At 39.6% G+C, this 22,530-nt stretch overlaps 1 protein-coding gene across 1 annotated transcript; it reads right to left on the minus strand.

Moving 5' to 3' along the window:
* Positions 1-4,004: 4,004 nt before the first annotated feature.
* e2f8 (E2F transcription factor 8) lies at positions 4,005-19,680 on the minus strand. Its single transcript, XM_079802476.1, has 14 exons — positions 19,358-19,680; positions 18,289-18,379; positions 17,885-18,136; positions 17,619-17,775; positions 17,218-17,529; positions 13,949-14,110; positions 13,001-13,138; positions 12,680-12,883; positions 11,105-11,189; positions 10,564-11,020; positions 9,748-10,065; positions 9,500-9,635; positions 8,685-9,007; positions 4,005-4,812 (listed from the first exon to the last, which is right to left on the minus strand). The coding sequence occupies exons 2-14, from the start codon at positions 18,370-18,372 to the stop codon at positions 4,663-4,665; spliced, it is 2,778 nt and encodes a 925-aa protein (XP_079658602.1). The 5' UTR covers positions 18,373-18,379; positions 19,358-19,680; the 3' UTR covers positions 4,005-4,662.
* Positions 19,681-22,530: the final 2,850 nt, after the last annotated feature.

Genomic DNA, 22,530 nt, shown 5'->3' on the forward strand with positions numbered 1-22,530 from the left:
ACACACTCATAATTTCAAGAGGACCAAAGTGCGTGCTGGCATTCAGATTAGTCCATCCTCCTAAATTAACTGCTGACAATACACAAATGCAATGCTGCATGGTCTCCAATCCTGACCTGAGTGCAGATATTCTACAAGCACCGCAACATTTGTTCACCATTTTAAAGGCTTGGGTGTTCAACTCAGTTTGACAACTGTACACAGGGAAGAGTTAGCGCAGGCTGCATAAACAGGCTACTTTGAGTATGTCTGAATATTAAAACTGATGATGGCAAATTATATGAAACAGTAATCTCTTTATTAGGGGTGAGTGGGGCACAACTCCACACATGCCAGCATGACGAAACTCGGTATTTACAAGTTGCCACATCAACACTATAAAAAAGAATTGCACCAAAATTTGAAATCTTCGGAAGATATCACTGAACATGTATTTAACCATAGCAAACGTACATGTCATACTTAAGTTAATGTTTCATGTCTGTTTTTTGTGTTTATTTAAAATTAGACAAATCTGATATTATTTTAATCTTATATATGTTATGTAATGCTGATCTAACCAGCAGAAGACACGAGCCGGGTTTAAATAGCAGTTGTGTCGATGGGGTAACACTGCGTTACTACGCTATTATATTCTATACTTTTATGAATTCTATTGAGAAACCATTAGAAAAAAGGTGAATAATGACTGAGAGTCAGTGTTCAGAAATAATTCATTATTATTAGTGCTGTCAGTTAAACGCGTTATTAACGACGTTAACGCAAACCTATTTTAACGGCGTCAATTTTTTTATCGCGAGATTAACGTTCTTTTTGGTCTAACAAACTTTGTAGTTTTTTCACATGCTGTTGCAGCAACTAGTAACGTTAGAAAAACTACAACACCACTCCGGATGTAGCTAGACCGGAAACAAAACATCAGGCACGCTGCGGCTGCCCAGACTTGTTTGGGCCATTAAAAGAGTAGACGTGGATGGCAAGCGTGAGACGCCGAAATGAGAAACGTATTATGCCATGGTTTAACTCAGGGGTCTTCAACTAAAAGTGCTTGTCTTTAGCGCTGCTTTCTGCTCTGATGGTGCATTCACACCGGACGCGAATGAAGCGTTTTGCGCGAGTGATTTAAGTCAATGCAAAGACGCAAATAGACATTCTGCGGCGCGAATTAAGCGGCGTGCATGTCGCGTCATTCGCGTCCGGTGCACCTGCATGCTTGACCGCGCGTCTGGGTCTGAACGCAACAGTGAGCATTGCAACGTTAACTGTTTCATTAGCCTACGTCAAAAGGCTTCGCGGTCCGGATTTGGACCGGAGTCCGCTAGTTGGCGACCCCTGGTTTAACTGCATTATAGGCGGAGTCCTAGTTTACCTTGCATGTGCACTTTGTAATTTTATTTTGTATCACCCTGTTTTGATCCCTTAGAAAGGGCTGTTGAAGGGGCTGTTTGTGCAACAAAGTATCTTTTTCACCCTTTTATTGATGGACAGTGTTACATTGTGTGAGCGATTATTTGCTCCAAGTGTGAATGACTGCTTCAAGTGAGAATGTTGGTGTGAAATCGAACACTACAGTATGCCAATGTTGTTTTCAATAAAACAAACATTTGAACAAAGCAAGCCGATCCACTTTTCTATGTTGATAAGAGCATTAAAATAAGAAAAAATAATGGGACAAAAAGAAATCAAGGGACATTTAGAATAAATAAAAATGTGCGATTAATTGTGATTAATTGCGAGTTAACTATGGCATTAATGCGATTAATCGCGATTAAATATTTTAATCGTTTGACAGCACTAATTATTATGTTTTGAACAATGCTGTGTAGCTGTGTTTTGCTGTGTGTTTCAAACTTAAACATTAGTTTATTTTTAATTACAAAATTACGTTATTTATTTGAAAAAGTTAAAGGGGTGGTTGATTGCCCCTTTTTACAAGATGTAAAATAAGTCTCTGATGTCCCCTGAGTGTGTTTGTGAAGTTTGAACTCAAAATACCCCACAGATAATGTTTTATAGCATGTTAAAAGTGTCGCTTTTTTAGGGTGAGCGAAAACGTGCGCCGTTTGTGTGTGTGACTGAAGAGATGCGACTATCCTTCATAGCCTCGCGGTCATTCCCAATAAGACACAAGATACACTTTTCTGGCTATCACCAAACCAAGCTCTGCAGGGTGAAATCAGATCAAAAGATGAGAGTAATGTGAAAAAGCTATGTTCCAACCGGCCTCGTGGCCTAATGGATAAGGCGTCTGACTTCGAATCAGAAGATTGCAGGTTCGAGTCCTGCCGGGGTCGCATCTTTAGGAACATTGTTATATCACTGTAAACAGAAACTGGAGAACTAAAATACTGCTGAGTTCAGCTCCAACGCCGATTCCCAAATGTATGTGGTGAGAAACAGACAGGCCTATGCTTTGCGGTGCATACGAACCTGTGAAGTGTACTAATATTACACTACTAATATGCGTGAACTGAACTGAGCTAAATTAAATGTTTTTGACTGCATTCTGGATCCAGCATTCACTGAACAATTGTGTTTATAGTCTATTCCACTGCAAGATTAGTCTTTAGTGTAACGTTAGATAGGCTAAAACTATTAATCGCATCCAACATAAGGGCTAAATCCGAAATCGCCCCCTAAACCCTCATTCACTATTCCCTACGTTACTCCACTAATATAGGAGTGAATGAAAACGAGTGAATTCTGACAGCCGTTGTGTGTGCACTCGTTATAGCGGTGCATTGTGGGATTGAATGAGTGCACTCAATAACGTCCACTATGGTTTCGGACACCACTACAAATGGCTGTCGCCTCAAATAGTGCCCCTATTTAAAGGTATAGGAGGCGATTTCGGATTCAGCCGAGTGCATCCGGGTGCCATGTGGCAAGGTAAGCTATGCACACGCACCTGGCCATCCACGTGATTAATCAGACCAGGCCACCTTCTTCCATTGCTCCGTGGTCCAGTTCTGATGCTCACCGTTGGCGCTGTCGGCGGTGGACAGGACAGGGGTCAGCATGGGCACCCCAATTTGAGCTACAGACAGTAGCTCTTCTCTTTGATCGGACCACACGGGCCAGTCTTCGCTCCCCACGTGCATCAATGAGCCTCGGCCGCCCATGACTCTGTCGCCGGTTCACCACTGTTACTTCCTTGGACCACTTTTGTTAGATACTGACCACTGCAGACCAGGACAGGGTGTCCGCGGTTTTTTTTTAAGTATTAAAGGGTAGTAAATCAAATCGCTATCTTACAAGGCATTAATTTTTCGAATTAGCCTTTTTTTTGGCGCAAACTACGGGATAAACGGTTGTCTTTCAAATTCCCTCTGCACGCCGTTGGATAGCACTACAACCAATCAGAGCAACGAAGAAGTTTTTTTCGGTCGGCAAAACTGTGATTGAAACATTTTCTATTGGCCAAGAGGGACCGTTTTACACATCTCAAACGGTTTAATGGTTAGAACGTTACCGTATAACCTTCCACTCAATGTCGTGTTGGTTTTGAAAAAAAATATTGAGAAGGTATTAAAATGGTATTGAATTTACCTCCAGGATTTCTGTATATACCCTGCAGGAACACCCCACAAAACAAAAGCTGCAGTTTTGGAGATGCTCTGACCCAGTCGTCTAGCCATCACATTTTGGCCCTTGTCAAACTCGCTCAAATCCTTACGCTTGCCCATTTTTACTGCTTATAACACAACAACTTTGAGGACAAAATGTTCACTTCCTGCCTAATATATCCCACCCACTAACAGGTGCAGTGATGAAGAGATTATCAGTGTTTTTCAAATCATCTGTCAGTGGTCATAATGTTATGCCTGATCAATGTATAAACATACTAATACATTTTAAAGCACTAGTTAAATACATTCTCTTAACCTAGTATTAGTCTGCCATTCATGGGTTTATCTTCCTCAAAACCATCAATCTTTTTCCGGCTCAACTAAGAGCGCGGGGCATGTCTACTTTTCCCCAACAATTAACATAAACACAAAAGTAGAGCACATTAATTTATCTTTATTACATAGAAATCTAATTGTAAAGGTAGTTCAAATAAATGATGTGCTGATTGTAATATTACTAGAGTAAATTAACATAAAATACAATACATCTACAATATTTTATAACACCCTTAATCTAACATTCTCCCATATGAATACATCATAACACAATGGCCAAGTTATGGCTATTTAATATACTGTGGTACTTTAACACTTTAAGTCAATGCCACTCACAACAAAATCTTTCAAATTTGGCAATTTCTAGAATCCCTGAAATTAGTTTTCCTTTTAACATTTCATACAAATCTTTAAACATTTTTTTTTTACATTCTTCCTTTTTTAGTTCTACATTTACAGCATTTTAAAACAAGCCACCTGAATCATACTTTTATTTTGCAAATAAACCTTTAACCATCTTCCTGTCAAATAGTGTAGCACCATGTTTGCCTGCTGTCCTGCCTTCCTCTGTCCCGGCAGTGAAAAGCACCAAGCACCACAGATTCATGTGAAGTTAATGCAGACCCTACAGTAAAGTAACAATATAAAATGGGCAGAAACATAAAAACACTCGAAGACAAAAACAAGCACACACAATGGCTCAAACACAACAGTGGTTTTTAGCAGCAGAAGGACTGCAAGTTTGGTGATCCAGGTCTTAGGTGTCCTCTGGACTCACATCAAGCTTTCTTTGAGGGATGTAGATGTTTTTAGGAGCCGTGGTGTTGGTTAAAGTAGGGAAGGAGACGGGTGTGTGAAAGAAACTCTGCTGGAGGGGTTGACCGCCTTTAGGTGTGGTTACTAAAGCCTGCAGGAGAGAGAGCAAATATGCAAATGACTGTCTTAAACAACAATGGACTATTCACACAAACCAAGAGAGGCTCAAAGTAACTGACATGGAAATTACACTGCAGTCCAAAAGTTTGGAGTCAGCAAGATTTCAAGGCTTAGCAAGGCTACATTTATTTGATCCAAAATACAGTAAAAATGGTAATGCTGTGAAATATTATTACAATTTAAAATAAGTTTTCTTTTTGAATATATTAGCAGCTATTGCTCCATTGTAGTCTATTACTGAATACAAATTACATGATTCAAATTCTAGTTAGTAATGTAGTCTAGTATGTTACATATGCGATTCTTTTTAGGCTAACTTGTTTAAAACAAATAGTATAATCTTGTACCATATTGATAAAAAATAGAAAGTGAAAGAAAAAAGATTTTTTTTAAATGTATCAACAACATGAAGTGCATTAAACATTACAATACGTCGGGAGGAACAGCAGGGATTCGTGAATTGATGAAAAGCTAATCATTTATAAAATCTTAAATGTTTAAAATAAAAACAATACAAATAAAACTAACAAAAAGATTAAGTATTTTATTTGTTGAACCCATTTTAACTGTCAATTTTAATTTATATATATATATATATATATAATGTTTTTTTGGAAGGAAAATTTAAAAGATAAAAAACCATAGACTGTAAAAAAATATGAACGTAGTGTCCGTGACGTCACCCATAGGTTTCTGAAGAGAGTTTTGAAGCGTAAAGTAGGGTCGAGCTGGCTGTTGCCATCTTGGCAGTGCGTCACTCCCGGATAACAGAAAATTGTCAAAGAGGCGGGACGTGGGTGGAGCTGACTCCCCCTGAAATTGCCTCACTGACACGGCATCCTCAATAAACCCGTCTTCGGCGTGATGACTCCGATCGGTCGAATATTTTGATCTAATATGACACCTGACCTGTAAAGTGTCCAGAATAATAATCATACACTGTTTGTTAACTGGCCAGAGGAGAACTGGCATCCCGACTGAGGCTGGTTTCTCCCAAGGTTTATTTTTCTCCATTATGCCCCTGATGGAGTTTTGGTTCCTTGCCACTGTCGCCTTTGGCTTGGCTTGCTCAGTTGGGGACACTACATTTTCAACTAAATATCCAAATAAATCTAATTACTAAACTAAATTAACTATATAAAGTAAATTACTGATCCACCCGCATTGTCACTATATGATAATTGAAATGAGCTGATGACATCACTGTTTTCTCCAGAGCAGCTGTACAGTCGAATCAAATTCTGTTGCATTATTTTCCTGTTTAACACTGTGAAGCTGCTTTGAAACAATCTGCATTGTAAAAAGCGCTATATAAATAAAGGTGACTCGACTTGAGTTGACGTTAGGGATGTGACGGTGAGGAAATTTCCCCACCGGTTAATTGATGTGTGACAACACCGGTAATACCGGTATCACCGGCGAAGGCTTTTAAATCACTAATTCTATCTAACCGAAAGCAACATGCACACGACCGCTCTGAACTGAAAACGCGCCAGTGCGCACACACCGTGAATGACAGCTCGTCTGTAAATGCGCGCTCTGTGAGGCCATGGGTGCATCTCAATCAGTTTCCTAGTTCAGTAGTCAGGGCACTGATTAAGCATTGATCAGTCTATGATTGAGATGCACGCCATGAATGAATAACAGTTCGTCCGTAAAGCCTTGTTTATACTCGGTGCGCGCGGCAAAAATAAATGCGCGCAGTCAGCGTAGCGCGGAGGCTCGCACTGCGGAGCCAGGCGAAAGTAAACAATGCGCGCTCTGTGCGGCTGTGCACATTTTACTTTCGGTTTTGAATTAGAGCCAATTCGGCTGCGGGTTGCTTGAATTGTGGGTTCATTAGCCTATTATTTTTAATAAAAAACACAACAACAAACCAAATGACAAACTCCCTTAAATAGGCGCTTTTACGTTTCGCTTTGAAACCAAATCTTCCGCGATCATCTCCGTCAGCTCCTCACTCTTAAATCTGATGAATGACTCCTGCCGCTGCCGAGACTCACGGTCGGATCCTGCTTTATTAAGCAGATACGTTCAGTTTTTATTTGTATTGTCTGTTCTCTAACTGAACTAAATTATTTTATTACTATAAAAAAAATCAAAAGGAGGTGGGCGGTGCCACGGTGGGCAAGTGATGTAACCGGTGTTGAGTCTGGACACCGGTAACACCGGCAACACCGACTATCGTAGCAAGCCTAGTTGACGTGATGACTAACAGACAGCAGACAAACGACAATCCACCTGTCACTCAAAGTGGCCACGCCCTTATTTATGCAGAACTTTAAGGCTTTATATAATGTAAACAAATGAGTTATAAAAAAATTCACCCCCTCACAGTTGTCATGAAGGGCAAAATGAGCCGTATAGACCAAAACCACAATTTGTACCAGGCTGTAAACATGTCTTTTTCTGCTGTAAAGTTGGGCACTTTAACATGGGGCTCAATGAGATTCTGCTCCCTTCTGGAGTCTGTCTCTAGCGGCCAGTCGATGAATTGCAGTTTAAGTCACTTCCATATTGGCTTCAAGAGAAACTGAGGGAGGTTGCAGTTTGTAAAAAAACATTAAAGGGTTACTTCAGCGATTAGCATTAAGCTTTGTATCAGTAGAAACCCGGTAGTATATTCAAATTATGGTACTTTCCCCCCTCATGTCCCCCTGAGACGAGAGAATTATGCATTTTATTTCTGGAAAAAATCCTCAGATGACGCAAATTAATTTTGGCCAGATGCTAGAGACTACAGCCAGTAGAAGGAGCTAGTTCTGCATGTTATCAACCCGCCCATAGGGGTGGGATCTCACTCACAGAATGTAAATGCACACGGCCGGTCAGCTCTGGCATTCATAACAGAGCAGTGCGGAGCAAAGTGAGTGTTTCAACTTTTTAATGAATTCCTATGAAAGTTAAGCTTCCATAGGCATGTTCTGAAAATGCGCCAGACTGGACACGCGTGTAGAGAATGACTGCCGCGCTTACCTCAGCTCTTCTCTCGTGATGAATGAAATCGGACTCCTGCTGCGTTTGTGGACTTTCGTTTGGCTCACTCACACTTTATTGAAAAGACACGTTCAGTTTTTAATTGTAGTGTTTATTCTCTAACTGAACGAAATTAATGTATTACTATGAAAATCAAAACGACGGTGGGGGCGGTGTCATGGTGGGCAAGTGATAACCAGTAGCCGTGGCTATGGGAGGGGCCTCGTAGGGCAGCCAAGCAAGTGCATTCTGGGAGTTGTCTTTCATCCACATGAAACAGTCTTCACTTTTCTCAGTCTAGAAGGCACCAAATTCAAAAATAATTTTCACATTTCTATTACATAAAGGACCCAGTTTAAATACACATTCATCTTCCCAGCGCTGAAGTGCCCCTTTAAGGAGAATCTCTGAATTCTAAGTAATTTACTTACATTTACGAGTATTTAAAAATATTAAAAGTATTTAAATTTTGGAATCTGATTATGTAATCCAAATTAGATAATCAGTTACACTTCAGTGCCTCCTGAACACTTCGAACTCATTCTAATATGATAATTCTGTATGTTGATTTGATGTTTAAGTGATCCTTCATCCTTGCTGAACAAAAGTATTAATTTCTTTGGAGGAAAAAAAAAAAATCTTACTGACCCCCAAACAAGAAAATACTACAGGCACAACACAAAATGTTTGATATTTAGTTTTTGGCCATGTGTTTCCCCCCCCCCCATTTATTAATTGAAAGCAAATTATTTTATTTTTTAGTTATCCATCTGTTCTAATTTAGATTATAATATTAAAATCATTATAATATATTAATTGTACATCATCTCTTACATTATTAATTTAACTGCATAGCAGTGGTTGTACCTGTGGTATGCTGATGAGGGTGAGGGGCTGTCCGTGTATTGAGGCCGGGTGCAGAGCTCGGGCAGGCGAGAGGGGCTTTACAAAGATCATGCCCTGGTGAGGGAGCCCAGGATGGGGAGATTGAAGTGCGCTGGACGACTCAGGAGTGGAGTTTGGTGTGGCGGTGCCGGGGATAAGGCCTAGGTTCTGCAGTGTGAAGTTGAGAATAGCAGGACTGGGGCTATGGATGCGATGGCCGTGAGAAGGGAAGGGGGACATGGGCGGTATCCGGTGGAGAGGGAGCCGGGTGGGGGTGACTTCTTGAGGAAGATGGGGTCTGGAACCTGGATAGAATGGGAATGGCTACGTCAGTGATTGTTCAATTCATTCATAAGACATGTTCCTGAATCAACATATTTTGTTAATCCTGGAGCAATATTCTTACCGGAAAATGTTGTCCTAATTTTCTCCCCCAACCCATAACTTATCTCTAAAATCAGAGGGCAATGATAGGTGAATAACACTGATGTAGAAGCACCTAATCCTGGTTGTAAGCCTAAACTTGACATAAACTGTAAAGTTGTCCCTCTAATCTGATTGGTTGATTGTAATATTGTTCTAGGATCAAAGATGTGTACTTGGTGAAATCACGTTCACCTGGCTGGTCTAAAGCTCACTGATGTTTATTGTGAAACATTCTGGACTATTTGAGCCTAAATTAATTCTCAAACCATCTCATCTAGGTTCCTACACGTTTTGAGCACTGAATACCCATGTCGTTTCCAGCTGTTTGATTACTGGAACTGGATAAGTACTTATCTTGGGTACTAGCATACCTGCTGTTGGGGTGTGGTAGACATTGTATGTTGGAGTGGAGGCTTTGGAGATTTCTCCAGCGGTGCACTGCGGATCTCTGAAGTTGACAATGGACTGTTGAGGGATCGGAATCAAATAACCTGCGGGGATCAAAGTCTGATGCAAACAAGAGAAATTACAGTCAACCGTGTAACTCATGAAAATAAAAAGCAAAACACCTAAAAGAATTTTGATCATGAGGAATTTTTGAAGATGACAATATCCCTACCTCTGTATGTATGGCTCCAGATGGCAGCCCCATGTCCTGAAAGGGAACGCTGAGCTTCTGGGCCTGCGACTGTGGCGGTCTGACAGGGGTCAGTCCTGCCTCATTGTCTGAGGTCTGAACCTTCTCCTCCTTCTCCAGGAAGGTCTCCACGCTGTGCTCCAGAGACGTTGTGCTGGTGGGTAATGAGGGAGGCTGGTTCTCACAGGGCTTGGTGAACTCCAGATGCAGGGCTCTCGGGGAAGGGCGGTGGGAGACAAAAGACCCTCTACGGGCTTTTAGGCGAGCTTGCAGAATCTCACACAGCTTTGGAGAAACGTTCTTAATAGGGAAAAAACAGCAAAATTATGGAATTGTTACTAAATGTAACACCAGTACATGAAATGCGGTTAATTTAACAGTTCAGTACATTGCAAATGCTAGCTAAAAAGAAAAATTCAGATTGAAGGAAGATAAATTGCATATTTATTTATATGGACCGAAAGAAAAACACAGCAATAAAGAGCAATATTTAAATAAAAACTATTTTATACAGTGAAAAAAGAAGTCATTGATTCTGAGAAATGTCTAGTCTACCTTAACAGACAGTAATAATAGTTACGTTGGCTTGAGAAAAGTAAACATTCTGATCTATTACTTAACTTCTAGCACTCTAGCAACCGTATAGCAACTATCCAGAATATCAATCTGTTTTTTTGACAGACTGTATGGTCTTCAAAACCAGCTTTAAAACTACTTCAAACTAAAATCATTCACACTTCAAGCTTTTAAAACGACTTTTCTAACTTTCTTGTCAGCGAACACATCAAGTAACCTCACCTTTGGCTCTATCCGCTGCAGTTTGGATGGACTTCCCACTAAGCTCTTTTCTTCACATGCTCGTTTAAGGGTTGAAGGACTTGTCTGCTCTTTACCGTGCGATGACTGCTGGTTGGTTTGGCTAGTCATGGCAGCCGGTGATGTCTTTGCGTTTGCACTCCCTGGGCTCTCAAACGTCATTGAACGTACAGCTAGGCTGGTGGGATGCGGTCTAAGAGCGGTGGGATGCATGTAAACAGCATATGACCCGCCTGCCTGGTGCTGAGGAATCAGAACCGGGATGATAGGGGAACACTTAGACGATAGGTATGAGATCGCCCCAGCGGGCAGAACGGGGATCTGCATTCCCGAAGGCACACGAGGCTGATGATTGCTAGCAGACGTGGAGTCAGATGAGTGTGAAGGGCATCCATTCAGAGCATCTGTCACCTCATTGTTTGGTTGAATATGATGGACCCTAGAATCCAAATCCATAGGTGTTATGTCTGAAATTGGAAGTTCATAGTTTCTGTTCTAAGAAGCAAAAGTCATGTTTACTTACGTTGATTGTTCATCAAGTTGCTTTTTGCAGATAGCAGCTAGATGGGCCATTTTGTTTGTGTAGAACTCACTGTTTGCAGAATCACCTATCAGACCAGAGATGGAACATTAGTTCATTATCAGAACATTATTTGGCTCTGTAAGATTTTTGTTAATACTTTAAAATATGGTTTCATTTGTTAACATGAACTAACAATGTAGGCGGTCTTTGGTGGCTGTTCGAGCCAAGCGTGCTGCACACGTCATGAAAAGTGAAGCCAAAGCGTCTCGCCCCCAGGTGGTTGCTCCCAGTATAGCTCATAAACCCCACCCCCCCACCATGTATTCTAATGGGATGCGAGACAAACTAAACAATCAAATTAAACTTCAAAAAAATTTTCCCAAAGATGGTTTCTGTAATTTTAGGTAGTACATCACGCTACTGTAAGTTCAAGTGTTCGTTTTTTTAAATAAGTTTGGTTTTAGTTATTTATTTGATGCTATAAAAACGGGAGTGTGATGTCATGATTGACAGCTTCTCTGAGTGAAGTTGTCACTGAGGCACCAACGGACATTTTTCAGGAGGAGATTGGAGCTTTAGCTTTAATTTCTACATTTCCATGACTGTTAATTTTACACTGACATAATGAGTTGTTCTGCAGTAAACTGTACCAACAGATACTGCGGGAGTGTGGGCGGGGTTATGATATTGCGGCTCTACTTCCTGCTCTCTACTGTGCAAACTCAGGTCCCGAGGTCGTACGTCCCAAATTTCCAAGATGTCGGCGCAATATTGGGACATTGGCGGCTTCACTTTTCTTCAATGGAAGATAGTGAAGTGGAGTTGTCCATCTTTTTTAGTTTTAGTCCCTGTTTAAACCTGTATTTAATGTCGTCTACTTGTGATCCGATTGACCAAAATACCAGGTGTAAACGGGGTCTTAGGCCGCGTGTCCACCAAAACGTTTTTATCCGGCTGAAAACGCTAGGCGTTCTGCTGAAAACATCTCGCTGTGGGAGTTTGCGAGCGTTTTGGCAGCGTTTTTTCAGTAGACCTTTTTGCTGTTATTATATTGAATATCCACAGAAGTTTTACTAGTATCCCATTTCACAGATAGGTTGTTTCTGTATTGATTCTATATAAAAAATGCCGATACAATGTAAAGTATTCAACTCTCGGTGACCAGTAAAAAACGGCGAACACCCAGCGCTTGAGCGTGAAACACTCGCTCAGCGCCTCGTTACTACGCTCATGGCGTTCTAAAAACGCGGCGCTCCCATTGAAAACAATTGGATACGCTTTGGTGGACACGCGGCCTTAATCTCTTTTCTCATTTCAGTGGAGAACCAGAAACTGTTCACCCATGTCAGGCTTTTAGGTCCAACACAAAGCCTCTAAAATAATTTTGTTTGTGTGATTCGATCTCAGAGACAATCTCAAGCTGGGAGGCAGGAGGAAGACAAACTTGAGACTGGTACTATTAATAATGACTGACCTTAACAAGCAGTTGATATCTAAAAGTAGAAAATCCCCACAGAAAACAGAAGATGGAGGAGTCAGTTGCTTGCTTACGATAAAACAACAATAATGGCTCACCTGTCATTTTAATAGGACTAGAAGGTGCAGAGTTTATTTTCCTGCGGTCGCTCTGTATGCTCTTAACCAGCTTGACTAGGGAATGGTGGCGAGTAAAACCTCGCTTTGTTCCGGGGGAGGAAAAGAGATTTTTAGCACAGTTGTCAACAGAGGAACGAGACTCCAGAGGCTGTGATGCTGATGGTGTAGTGGAGGTCGCCTGATCTGTAAAACAAAACCAACAGCAATAAATTATATAAGAAGTGAACACATGCACGTTGCTTCAAATAAACACCAAAAGTCTGAATAGGATTATAAACAAGTCAGACTGGTCACACTCACCCTTCGGAGAAGGCAAGTCTTCTGGTCCAGTCCACTTGAAAGCAGGCTTTCTTCCTCTATCTTCAGTCACATGCACTTTCTTTATCAGCTCTAGGCTGCTCAGAACATTTGCAATGTCATAAAGTCTGCGGATCTTAGCTGCCAAAAGAAAAATTAAATAATCAGTTCCATCTCCACTATAATGACAGTTAAATTACAGAGTTTTAGGGTACGTTTACACAACAATGATGTTCTAACACTGAAAGTTTTTCACTTGCATTTTTCGTGTACAGACGACACCATTGTCAAAACGATCCCAGTTCCCATGGATCTGGGAAAACGACTAAAAACTGTATTACTCATGTCACTTTGTATAGAAACACTACACGCTTATAGACTGAACATGTAATATGACTTCACATTTTCACAAATTTGTGTTTTTCTAGTTTACACTGAGACGATAACAGTAGCGTTTTCAAAAACTTGCACTTTGAAACCCATTTTCAGGCCCCCAAAATGCTGTTGTCATGGAAATGAACGGCCAAAATGCATTAAACGTTTTAATCCGTTTCTTCAAAGCAGTTTGAGTCGAGTACATTTGATTATAGGATGCACCGATATGAACATTTTGTCTGATACCTTTTTTTATTTATTGGAAAACTGATAGCCGATATATTGGCCGATAAATCTAAATACAATTTATGGGATTTTTCACAAAAACAAAAGAAATAATTTATTATTTATCGGCTTTAATATATCTGCCAAATTTTCCTATCGGGCTGATAAAGATAACATAAAAAATGTACATATATTGGCCGATACCGATATGGTGGCCGATATATCGTGTATATTTGATTATGCACTTTTTGTATCTGTTTTCAACCACCAAAAGAAACGGATAACATAAGTGCCATCCACTATATCAATGATCAAGGTGTATTTTATCTGTACGATGAGAACAGCACTCACTTTTGAACTTGTTTTTGTCCTGATCCACCACGTGATCTTCGCCGATGAGGATCTTGGCAGCTATTTCAAGACTAACCACAGGAGGGCTGGATACCAGGAACAACATGACGAATTTCTGACTCATCACTCTCAGAGATTTGTCTTTCCGACTATTCGCTGAAGCTGCAGGAAAAAGCAAAGTTAACCGGTTTGATTCAGTGAGTATTCATATAGCACAAATTTGTGTGTTAAATCTGTGTACAAACATTTTAACGACTAAACCATGATTCGCAAATAACTTTTGTACTAAGGACACGCCAGATTGTCCTGCCAGATTAAAGAGACGCAACAAGAACGAGCGCAATTAACAACGGAAATCAATAAGTCTTACACTGTAAGTTGACCCAGTTAATTTGCCGGACCAATCGAATTGTCAGGGCGGGCTTTATACGATGATGGACAGATGATCAACAGTAACGTAATGATCCACGTCACCAAAGAGCACTTGGGTTGAATTTGTTCTAATCCTAAACCGAGAACTTGTTCGTTTATGCATTTACCTTTACTATTTCTCTCAAAAATGATGATCGTGTTGGTAAGTACTCTGTGTGTGCTTAAAGGGATAGTTCACCCAAAAAGGAAAATTAGCCCATAATTTACTCACCCTCGAGTCATCATAGATGTATGTGACATTCTTCTTTCCAAAAATGAAAAAAAAAACTTTAATCCAACCATTAGAATTGGATTTATAGTTGCTCTGTTTTTGAAGTCCATAAAAAGTGCATCTGTCCATCAAATCACGTGCTCCACGCGGCTCCGGGGTGTTAATAAAGGCCTTCTGAAGCGAATCGATGCATTTGTGTAAGAAAAACATCCATTTTTAAAACTTTATCAAGTAAACTTTCGGCCGACCGCCTTCGGTGGAAAAGTGTTAAATGCTGCAAGTGAAACTCAAGATGCGTACGTGACATCATGACGAGCGGACCTGGTCGCATTAGTCTTTCCATCGGCAGGGGAGCTTTCAACAATTTTTTCATAAATTGAACAGGGAAGGCGGTCGGCCGAAAGTTTACTTTATTAAGTTTTAATATGGATATTTTTCTTACACAAACACATCGATTCGCTTCAGAAGGCCTTTATTAACACCCCGGAGCCGCGTGGAGCAGTTATTTGATGGGCAGATGTACTTTTTATGGACTTCAAAAACAGAGCAACTATAAATCCAATTCTAATGGTTGGATTAGCCTGGACTTATGTAATATAACTCCGATTTTATTCGTCTGAAAGAAGAAGGTCACACATACCTAGGATGACTTGAGGTAGGGCTGGGCAACAACAAAAAAATAGATTTTTCGATTAATCGTTTTTTAAAATGTGGTCGATTCAAAATCGATTCTCAAAGGCCAAGAATCGATTTTTTCCCCCATATTTATTTAGTAAAATTTGAACATAAAACTAACGTAAATCTAATTACCAGTCTTCTCCACTAGATGTCACCCTCTTATTGGCCTTGCGCGATGTTACAAAGGAGCTTGTCATTCCTTCATTCTGTGCTTAAATGGCGCCTCACAAATGATAAATCAACAGTCAGAGTCAATAGACAGCGCAGGACCAATAATTCAAACCTAATAGCTTAGCCTATATTATAAACAGATTTCTTAAAATAAAAGTTAGTCCACATAAGTCAGCACGTATTGTTAATTACCACGGCAACTTCTTGTGTCCAGGAACGCGCTTCTCGCGTATGAAAAGTAACGAGTGGTGCAGAGGGAGGCTCGGACGCCGGGGGCTCCGTCTCATCCCCCGGCGGAGATGACCTCAATCCTCGAAAGGCCTCGTCAGGCACTACGATCGACCCAAATTACAGACGGTTTCGCCTGCGTATTTCCGAGATATAGCCGGCTAAAGTTTCAACTGGTCTCGTTCGATCCGCCCCGGGGGTTTCCAGTCTATCCTGCCAAGTATCGCATATATGCTTGTCGCAAAGATAAAATTGAATGGCAATCGCATCTAAGGAAGGCACGCAAATAACAGAGATAGTGACGAAATATAATGCATCATTCGGGGCACGAATCAAAGCACAGACGCCCCTGGAGGAAAAAGCCTTCATAAAAACGGACAGAGTCTGAATGACGGTCAGCTAAATCGAAAGAAAAGCTTGTCCTTTAATGAAAATTGCTGAAAATCTTCCAATTTCCTTTTAATGTTTTAGAATAAACGTATCAAAATATCCATAAAAACACAATTGTATTGTATTTAACATAATTGTATGCATTTTAAATATAGAGATGGGTTCTGTTTTAATGTACACAAGTGTACCTAAAATAAAAAGAGTTTAATAAACAGGTTTGTGGCTCTTAATTTCTTTTTAATTACCCACTTGTAAACTTGTTCACTGTTCTTTTTTATAAATATAGTATTTGTATTAAATCTCTTTTCATTGAGTTGAATCAAGAATCGAATCGGTTTGAGAGTCTGCGAATCGAAATCGAATCGGAACATCTGAATCAATAACTAGATTCCCTAACTTGAGGGTGAGTAAATTATGGGCTAATTTTCATTTTTGGGTGAACTAACCCTTTAAATTATTTTTACAACACCGGCAAAGATTGTTTACACTCATCTTCTTCTTCTACTTCTTCCAGCACGCGTGCAGTTGAGTTCTGTTGACAACTATGCGTCGCTCAACATATGTCACTCACTCTGTTGCTCTGATTGGTTGTAGGTCTATTCAATTGAGCATTTTCTATCCTGGTTCGGTTGAAACACGCCCCATAATCACAGCCCAATGGAGCAGCATCAGACTCATATTCTCACTAGAATCGGAGTATGACGACGTCAGGCTAACAATAATGTGAACTAAGCATGTTTCCTAAATTTTATGCTTTAAAAAAAATGCATGCAGCAACTTTAAATATATTTCATCATATACGCTAAAAAAACTGCGTTATAGCAACAGCGAGGTTTCTCTGCATAAAATGCAGAAACACCTTGCATGCAAAATATAGGCAAAGCGTTCACAGATCTGTAGTGTAGTACAGGTGTAATTTATTTTCTGGAAAGTACGTTACTCCATATAAACACTAGAACGAAATTTAGATGAAATCCATGCGCGTATGTATGTGGTCATGTACGTGGCCATTTTTCATGAGAAGTACACGGTTCTCCTGTGCGTCCAAATACAAAGTAATACATGCAGTTATTAGTGAATGACACCCAATGTCTTTCTGTCATGCATAGATAGATAAAATAACCCAGCACTGCCTAAGCAGAAGGTCTGGCATAGTTACCTGCTTTAGGATCTGTTCCTGAAAGCTCCGCCTGACCCGATTCTCCATCCATATCAAAACTGGACATTTCTTCATTCTCCTTCTCCTCTCCCTCCAGGTCGAACTCTCTGTCTTCTCGCTCTAGGGTCCTTTGACGGATCTGGTGCATCAGTTGCTCATAGCGGTTCTCTTTGCCAGCCCGCTTCAGCACGGCAAGCGTCTGCGAAAGTTTGACCCGGCCGTGCCACGTGTAGCAGTTCTTGGCCAGCCGGCTGACCATGTTCAGGCTCTCGAGAACGTTCATGATGTCGTAGATACGGCGCCGCTCCACATCTGAGGGGATCGTGAGAATGGAGGCAGTTAGAATTGATGAAACAAACCTGATTGATGACTGAAATAAGTTTGATCGGTGAGTGACTTACTCAGTTCTGTTGCCACATCGTCGAGGCTGATTTTGTTGTTTACAGCAGGATTGGGGTAGTTTGGGTACCTTGCAAGAAATTTGTAACACAGCAAACCCAGGCTTTTGTCTTTACGGCTTATCTGTAGCTTTTCTACTTCTTCCCCTTGCTCAGGCTCCTGCGTGGCATGACAACGAAAAACACTTATTAAAGCATTTTAGCTATACAGAGGAATAACGGCAACAAATAGTGAGAGATGCATGTTATGCGTAGACTTTTACTGATACCTGCGAGTTCTCCGATTCGCCGATGTCCACGGCTTGTTCTTTCTCGCGGTTGCGAATCTCAGGACTGGCCGCACTGATGAGCATCTTGAGGTTGGAGGTGGGTGTCCAGGGCTCGCTAGACGGTGCCTCAAGGCCCTTAGTAGGCGTTGTCAGGGGCCCCATGTTATTATGGCTCTCAAGTGATGCAGCTTCAGATGCTGAAGCCTTATTTGCGTTTTTTAGTGGTGTTTGTGGTTCCACGAAAACATGCCCCTGTTACATAGAAAACACAATCGGTCTGAATGATCATAATCACAGTTTTTTTCTTTTTCAAAAAATGCCTCTAGAGTATGACAATAATTTGTACTGGCTCTTCAAGTCACTATTTTGCTGACATCTGTCAAACCAAAATACTTATAACTGACCTTGTCATTTGTTGATGTTTCCTTGAATGGACTTCTTAAAGGTTTCTTGATTAATATTTGACCTTCTGATAATGCACTGGACATTTTCCACCTAAAGAAACGGACACACGGGGCAACGTTACAATAAACAACGTTCACTTACATTGTTTTTCACAATCAATAAATAAATCCTACCGTTTCTTCACAGCATTATACATTCTCGGAGACAACATTTTGAAGATCAACGATTTCTCGCACAGCTAAAGACGAATTTTAAAAATATAACAGACGTGAATTGATGTGCATAAACAAACAAGTATTTTGATTTCAAATTACACTGTTGATTTTTTTTTGCGCTTAGCAATAACTGACAAGCGTTCCATCGAATGGCCACGGAGAACTTAAACGAAAACACGCCCCCAACTGACAGCAGCCAATGAGAGGGCACGGGGAGGCGGGACTTCGACACGTCCCGCGCGCCTCCACACTTTTTGAAATCTTGGCGCGGAATCTAGCAGATTGCAAAAGATTTAGTCCGGAAGTTACTAACTTTCCTACAACTTTAAAGAAATCGTTTAGCTAGACGTTTGTCTTAGGCTTTTAATAGTTCGACAATCTAGATAAACTGTTGATTTTCCTGGAACCCGTTTGTAACTCGACCAACGTACTAGCATAGGTAGCTAATCACTCCTACGCTTCTCTGCTGTATATTGTGTTTAAATTAGAATATAGCAAATAATTAGCGCTCGGGAACTAATTCTGTACATATATACATACAAATGTACATCAAGATTGTAGTCATGCTGGCTCATAACACTACAAAACTAGCGGGTTTACAGTCAGTTAGCGCGGGTTAATAGTCCAGAGAGCCGCCAGTCTGATGTTTGTGTCATAAATGTGTGATATCTAATTACTGAAAATAACCAACAAACATTTGTTTTCGATTAATTTTAGTAACTAAAACGGAAGTTAAGCCAAACAAGCCTGAAACTTGTCCGCGAGCTTAACTTACAGCCAACTCTCTCACATTACACTCCTCTTCCATAGAGGAAAACTTAAAAAACAAGACGAAATATAAAAAGATACTCACCCAAAAAGAGAAAGGTACCTCTCTCACACACCACTCGGCATCGGTCGTGCCCATAAATCCGTATGAATTCTTTACAGGTAAGTTTAAGTATCACACGTTTACAGTTCCAGGTCTCCAAGAATAACACTTCTGTAAGCTAACCCGAGTCACATTAAAGTAACCGTGAATAAATAAAATGACAAAACAAGCTGCTTTTGATGCATAGCTGAGGAAAAGTTGTATGTGTCCGTTTCCAAGTGAGTAAAAAAGTGTATTTGATCAGTCTGACCATTTGTCCCGCCTAGATACTGGACACACAGCGCGCTACTCTCCGCCCCGCCTCCACACTCCTCTCCGCCAATCACAGCGAGAGGAGCCCAGACTGGAGGCGGAGCCAGACTTCCGGCTGCTGCTACTACGACAGCAGGTCATGGGGGTAAAAACCATAGGTAAAAACCCAGTGAACCAGGTTGTGACGTGTAAGGGGGAAAACACTGTGATTTTAACCCCTACACTCTATCTGATGCATTATAAATGCATAATTTCAGTTAATTCAACCTCCTGAGTGCCACTGTCCTTGGCATTATGGCATTAGGAGGGCATTCTATTTTAGTGAATTTCTCTGACACCATACATGTTGTAAATCTGGATGTCCCGATACCACTTGTTTTGAGGTTTCACCAGGACAACAACTTCTCCTTGGTCTTGGATGCCCTTGGTCAAAAATTACTGAATGATCAAATTTAACACTCTTATGGAATAAATATATTTTGACATGAAAAAAAAAAAAAAAAAAAGTTTTTTTCCTGGGTCTTAGGAGGTTGATAAACTTTTAAATGTAATTCTTTATTGTCTTTTATTGAATATGCAATACTTACTATAGTATGTTTATTGATAATGATTGTTGTTTTGTGGCAAAAAGATAAAATAATTGGGGGTTAGGGCCTTGGGGCCCGGATTACAAATTAGCCAGGGGGCCAAGAAACCCTAGCAGCGCCCCTGCTTCCTGCACCTGTAACAAATCCTTCCCTCGTGGGTCAGAATGATCCGAAACCCTAAAATTTTACAAAATGTATATATCCTATACATTTTTTTTTGTCCAGAAAGCTTGTATCATTTAGTTTATATATATATATGGTCACATTTCATTTCATATCTGTGCGCAGTCTGCATAATCAAAAATTAATTTTATAGCTTTGCAATATAAGCAAAGCAAGTTTTTTTTTTTTAAGTAATCTTACAAAGTATATAGTCAATGTGAGGTTTAAAAATAAATTTGGGATCCAGCCATAAACCCAAATATTTAATCTGATCTGCTCTGTGCAATTATGTGCCATCATTACACATTATTTGTAGATATGCTTTGTACCAAAAACCATGGTATGAGATTTACCTTTATTAAGTAAATTATTAGAATAGAGCCAGTCTTGCAGAGCATTAAAATCTGATTGGAGTATATTTTGAATTTGAGTCAAGTGGGCTTTTGAGGTATAAATGATAGTATTGTCTGCATAAAGATGAGCAGAAAAATGTGAAAAAGAAGAGGACCCAATGTTGAGCCATGTGGTATGCCTCTTTCTTTGATCAAATAAATCAGATTGTTTCCGTTGAAAAGCAACACAATGTTTTCTGTTATATAAGAGTTAAACCACAATAAAGAATTTTGAAGAAAAAAAACCCAACTGCATATAGTTTATCTAATAATAAGTATGATCAACTAAATCAAAAGCCTTCTTAAGATGTGTGTGTTCTGCATTGGCATGTTCTGTAGTCTCATGCCTTCATTTGTGTGTGTGTGTGTGTGTGTGTGTGTGTGTGTGTTTGTTTTGGATCATGCCAGAATAAAAACATGTTTTTTTCAAATTGACCCACGAGGGAAGGATTTGTTACTATTTTTATTACAAACACATAAACTCATCGAATCCATTTAATTTAGTGTGTGTGTGTGTATTTCCAAGTTCAAGTGTGAAAAAAGTCCTAAGGTCTGCACGCAGATGAACACTCAACTTTGAAAAAATTAAAAGAAAATGAATGTCAGATCAAAATGACCCCAAAGTCAGAAGTTCAACAATACCCAAAAACAATATCAGGTTTGAAAAATAAGAACGCTCCAAAACTTGCTTATATTTTTATTTAACTTTATTTCTAGCTATTTTCATTTGTTCACTTTTTTATTTGTAAGTTTGTTTTATTTTTATGTTTATTAAATGTACCCCCTGGGTGTATTTGTAATTCTTCTGTTTGTTTGTTTTTGGTCCTGGACACATATCAGTAAAGACAACTGTTTTTCACAATTTCACAAATGCACTTAACTGAAAAAAGTGTTTTGGCGATGATTTGATCCATTTAAATAATACTATACTCTAAAAAAATTGGTTCTATGGCGCTAATAATGGTTCTTGGTCGTAATCATAGGGAAACCACTTTTGGTGCTATATAGCACCATATCTTAACATGTTCTGTATATGGTAGCGGTGCTATATAGCACCTCAGCCAAAGAACCACTGAAGCACCAAGATTGATCCTATACACAGCACTTAAAGAGGTTCCCCTATGATTACGAGCCAAGAACCACTCTTAGTGCCATATAGCACAATTTTTTAGAGTGTATATTGGAACTGAATCATCGTCAAAACACATTTTCTTTCAGTTATAAAAATAATTATATGTAATCATAATTAATATATGTTTATATATTATATATATAATTAAACTCCCCCCCCCACAATAAACTGTATGAAATCTAACTATTAATTAAACTAATCTAGAACTATCATGTTACTTTTTTAAAAAGTGCTTTATTAACAACAAATGACATTCTTATAACAATTATAACTCTTACAATCTTATAACATCAAGACATAAACTTCAGAATACAATCAGTGTCACTGAAAATTGAATTTACTAAAAAAAATTATCGTAAGTGGTCGCAATCAATTTATTTTATCTCAATTTAAACAAAAACACATGCAATTCCCATAAAACCAATTCATTTTTTTAAATTAAAATCAAAAAACTAAATGTAAATTATTTAAACGAGCACAAATTAATTATGCTTAATTTAATCAGGCCATAATCATTTTTTTTTCAGTAAAGAACAGAATAAAGGAAAAAAGAAGAGAGAGTACACAATCATACATAGAATCTTTTTAACAGTACATGGAATATTTATATATAGAAATATTTAACGAGGA

Source organism: Gobio gobio (assembly GCF_949357685.1).
Source record: "Gobio gobio genome assembly, chromosome: 2".
NCBI classification, from domain to species: Eukaryota; Metazoa; Chordata; class Actinopteri; order Cypriniformes; family Gobionidae; genus Gobio; species Gobio gobio.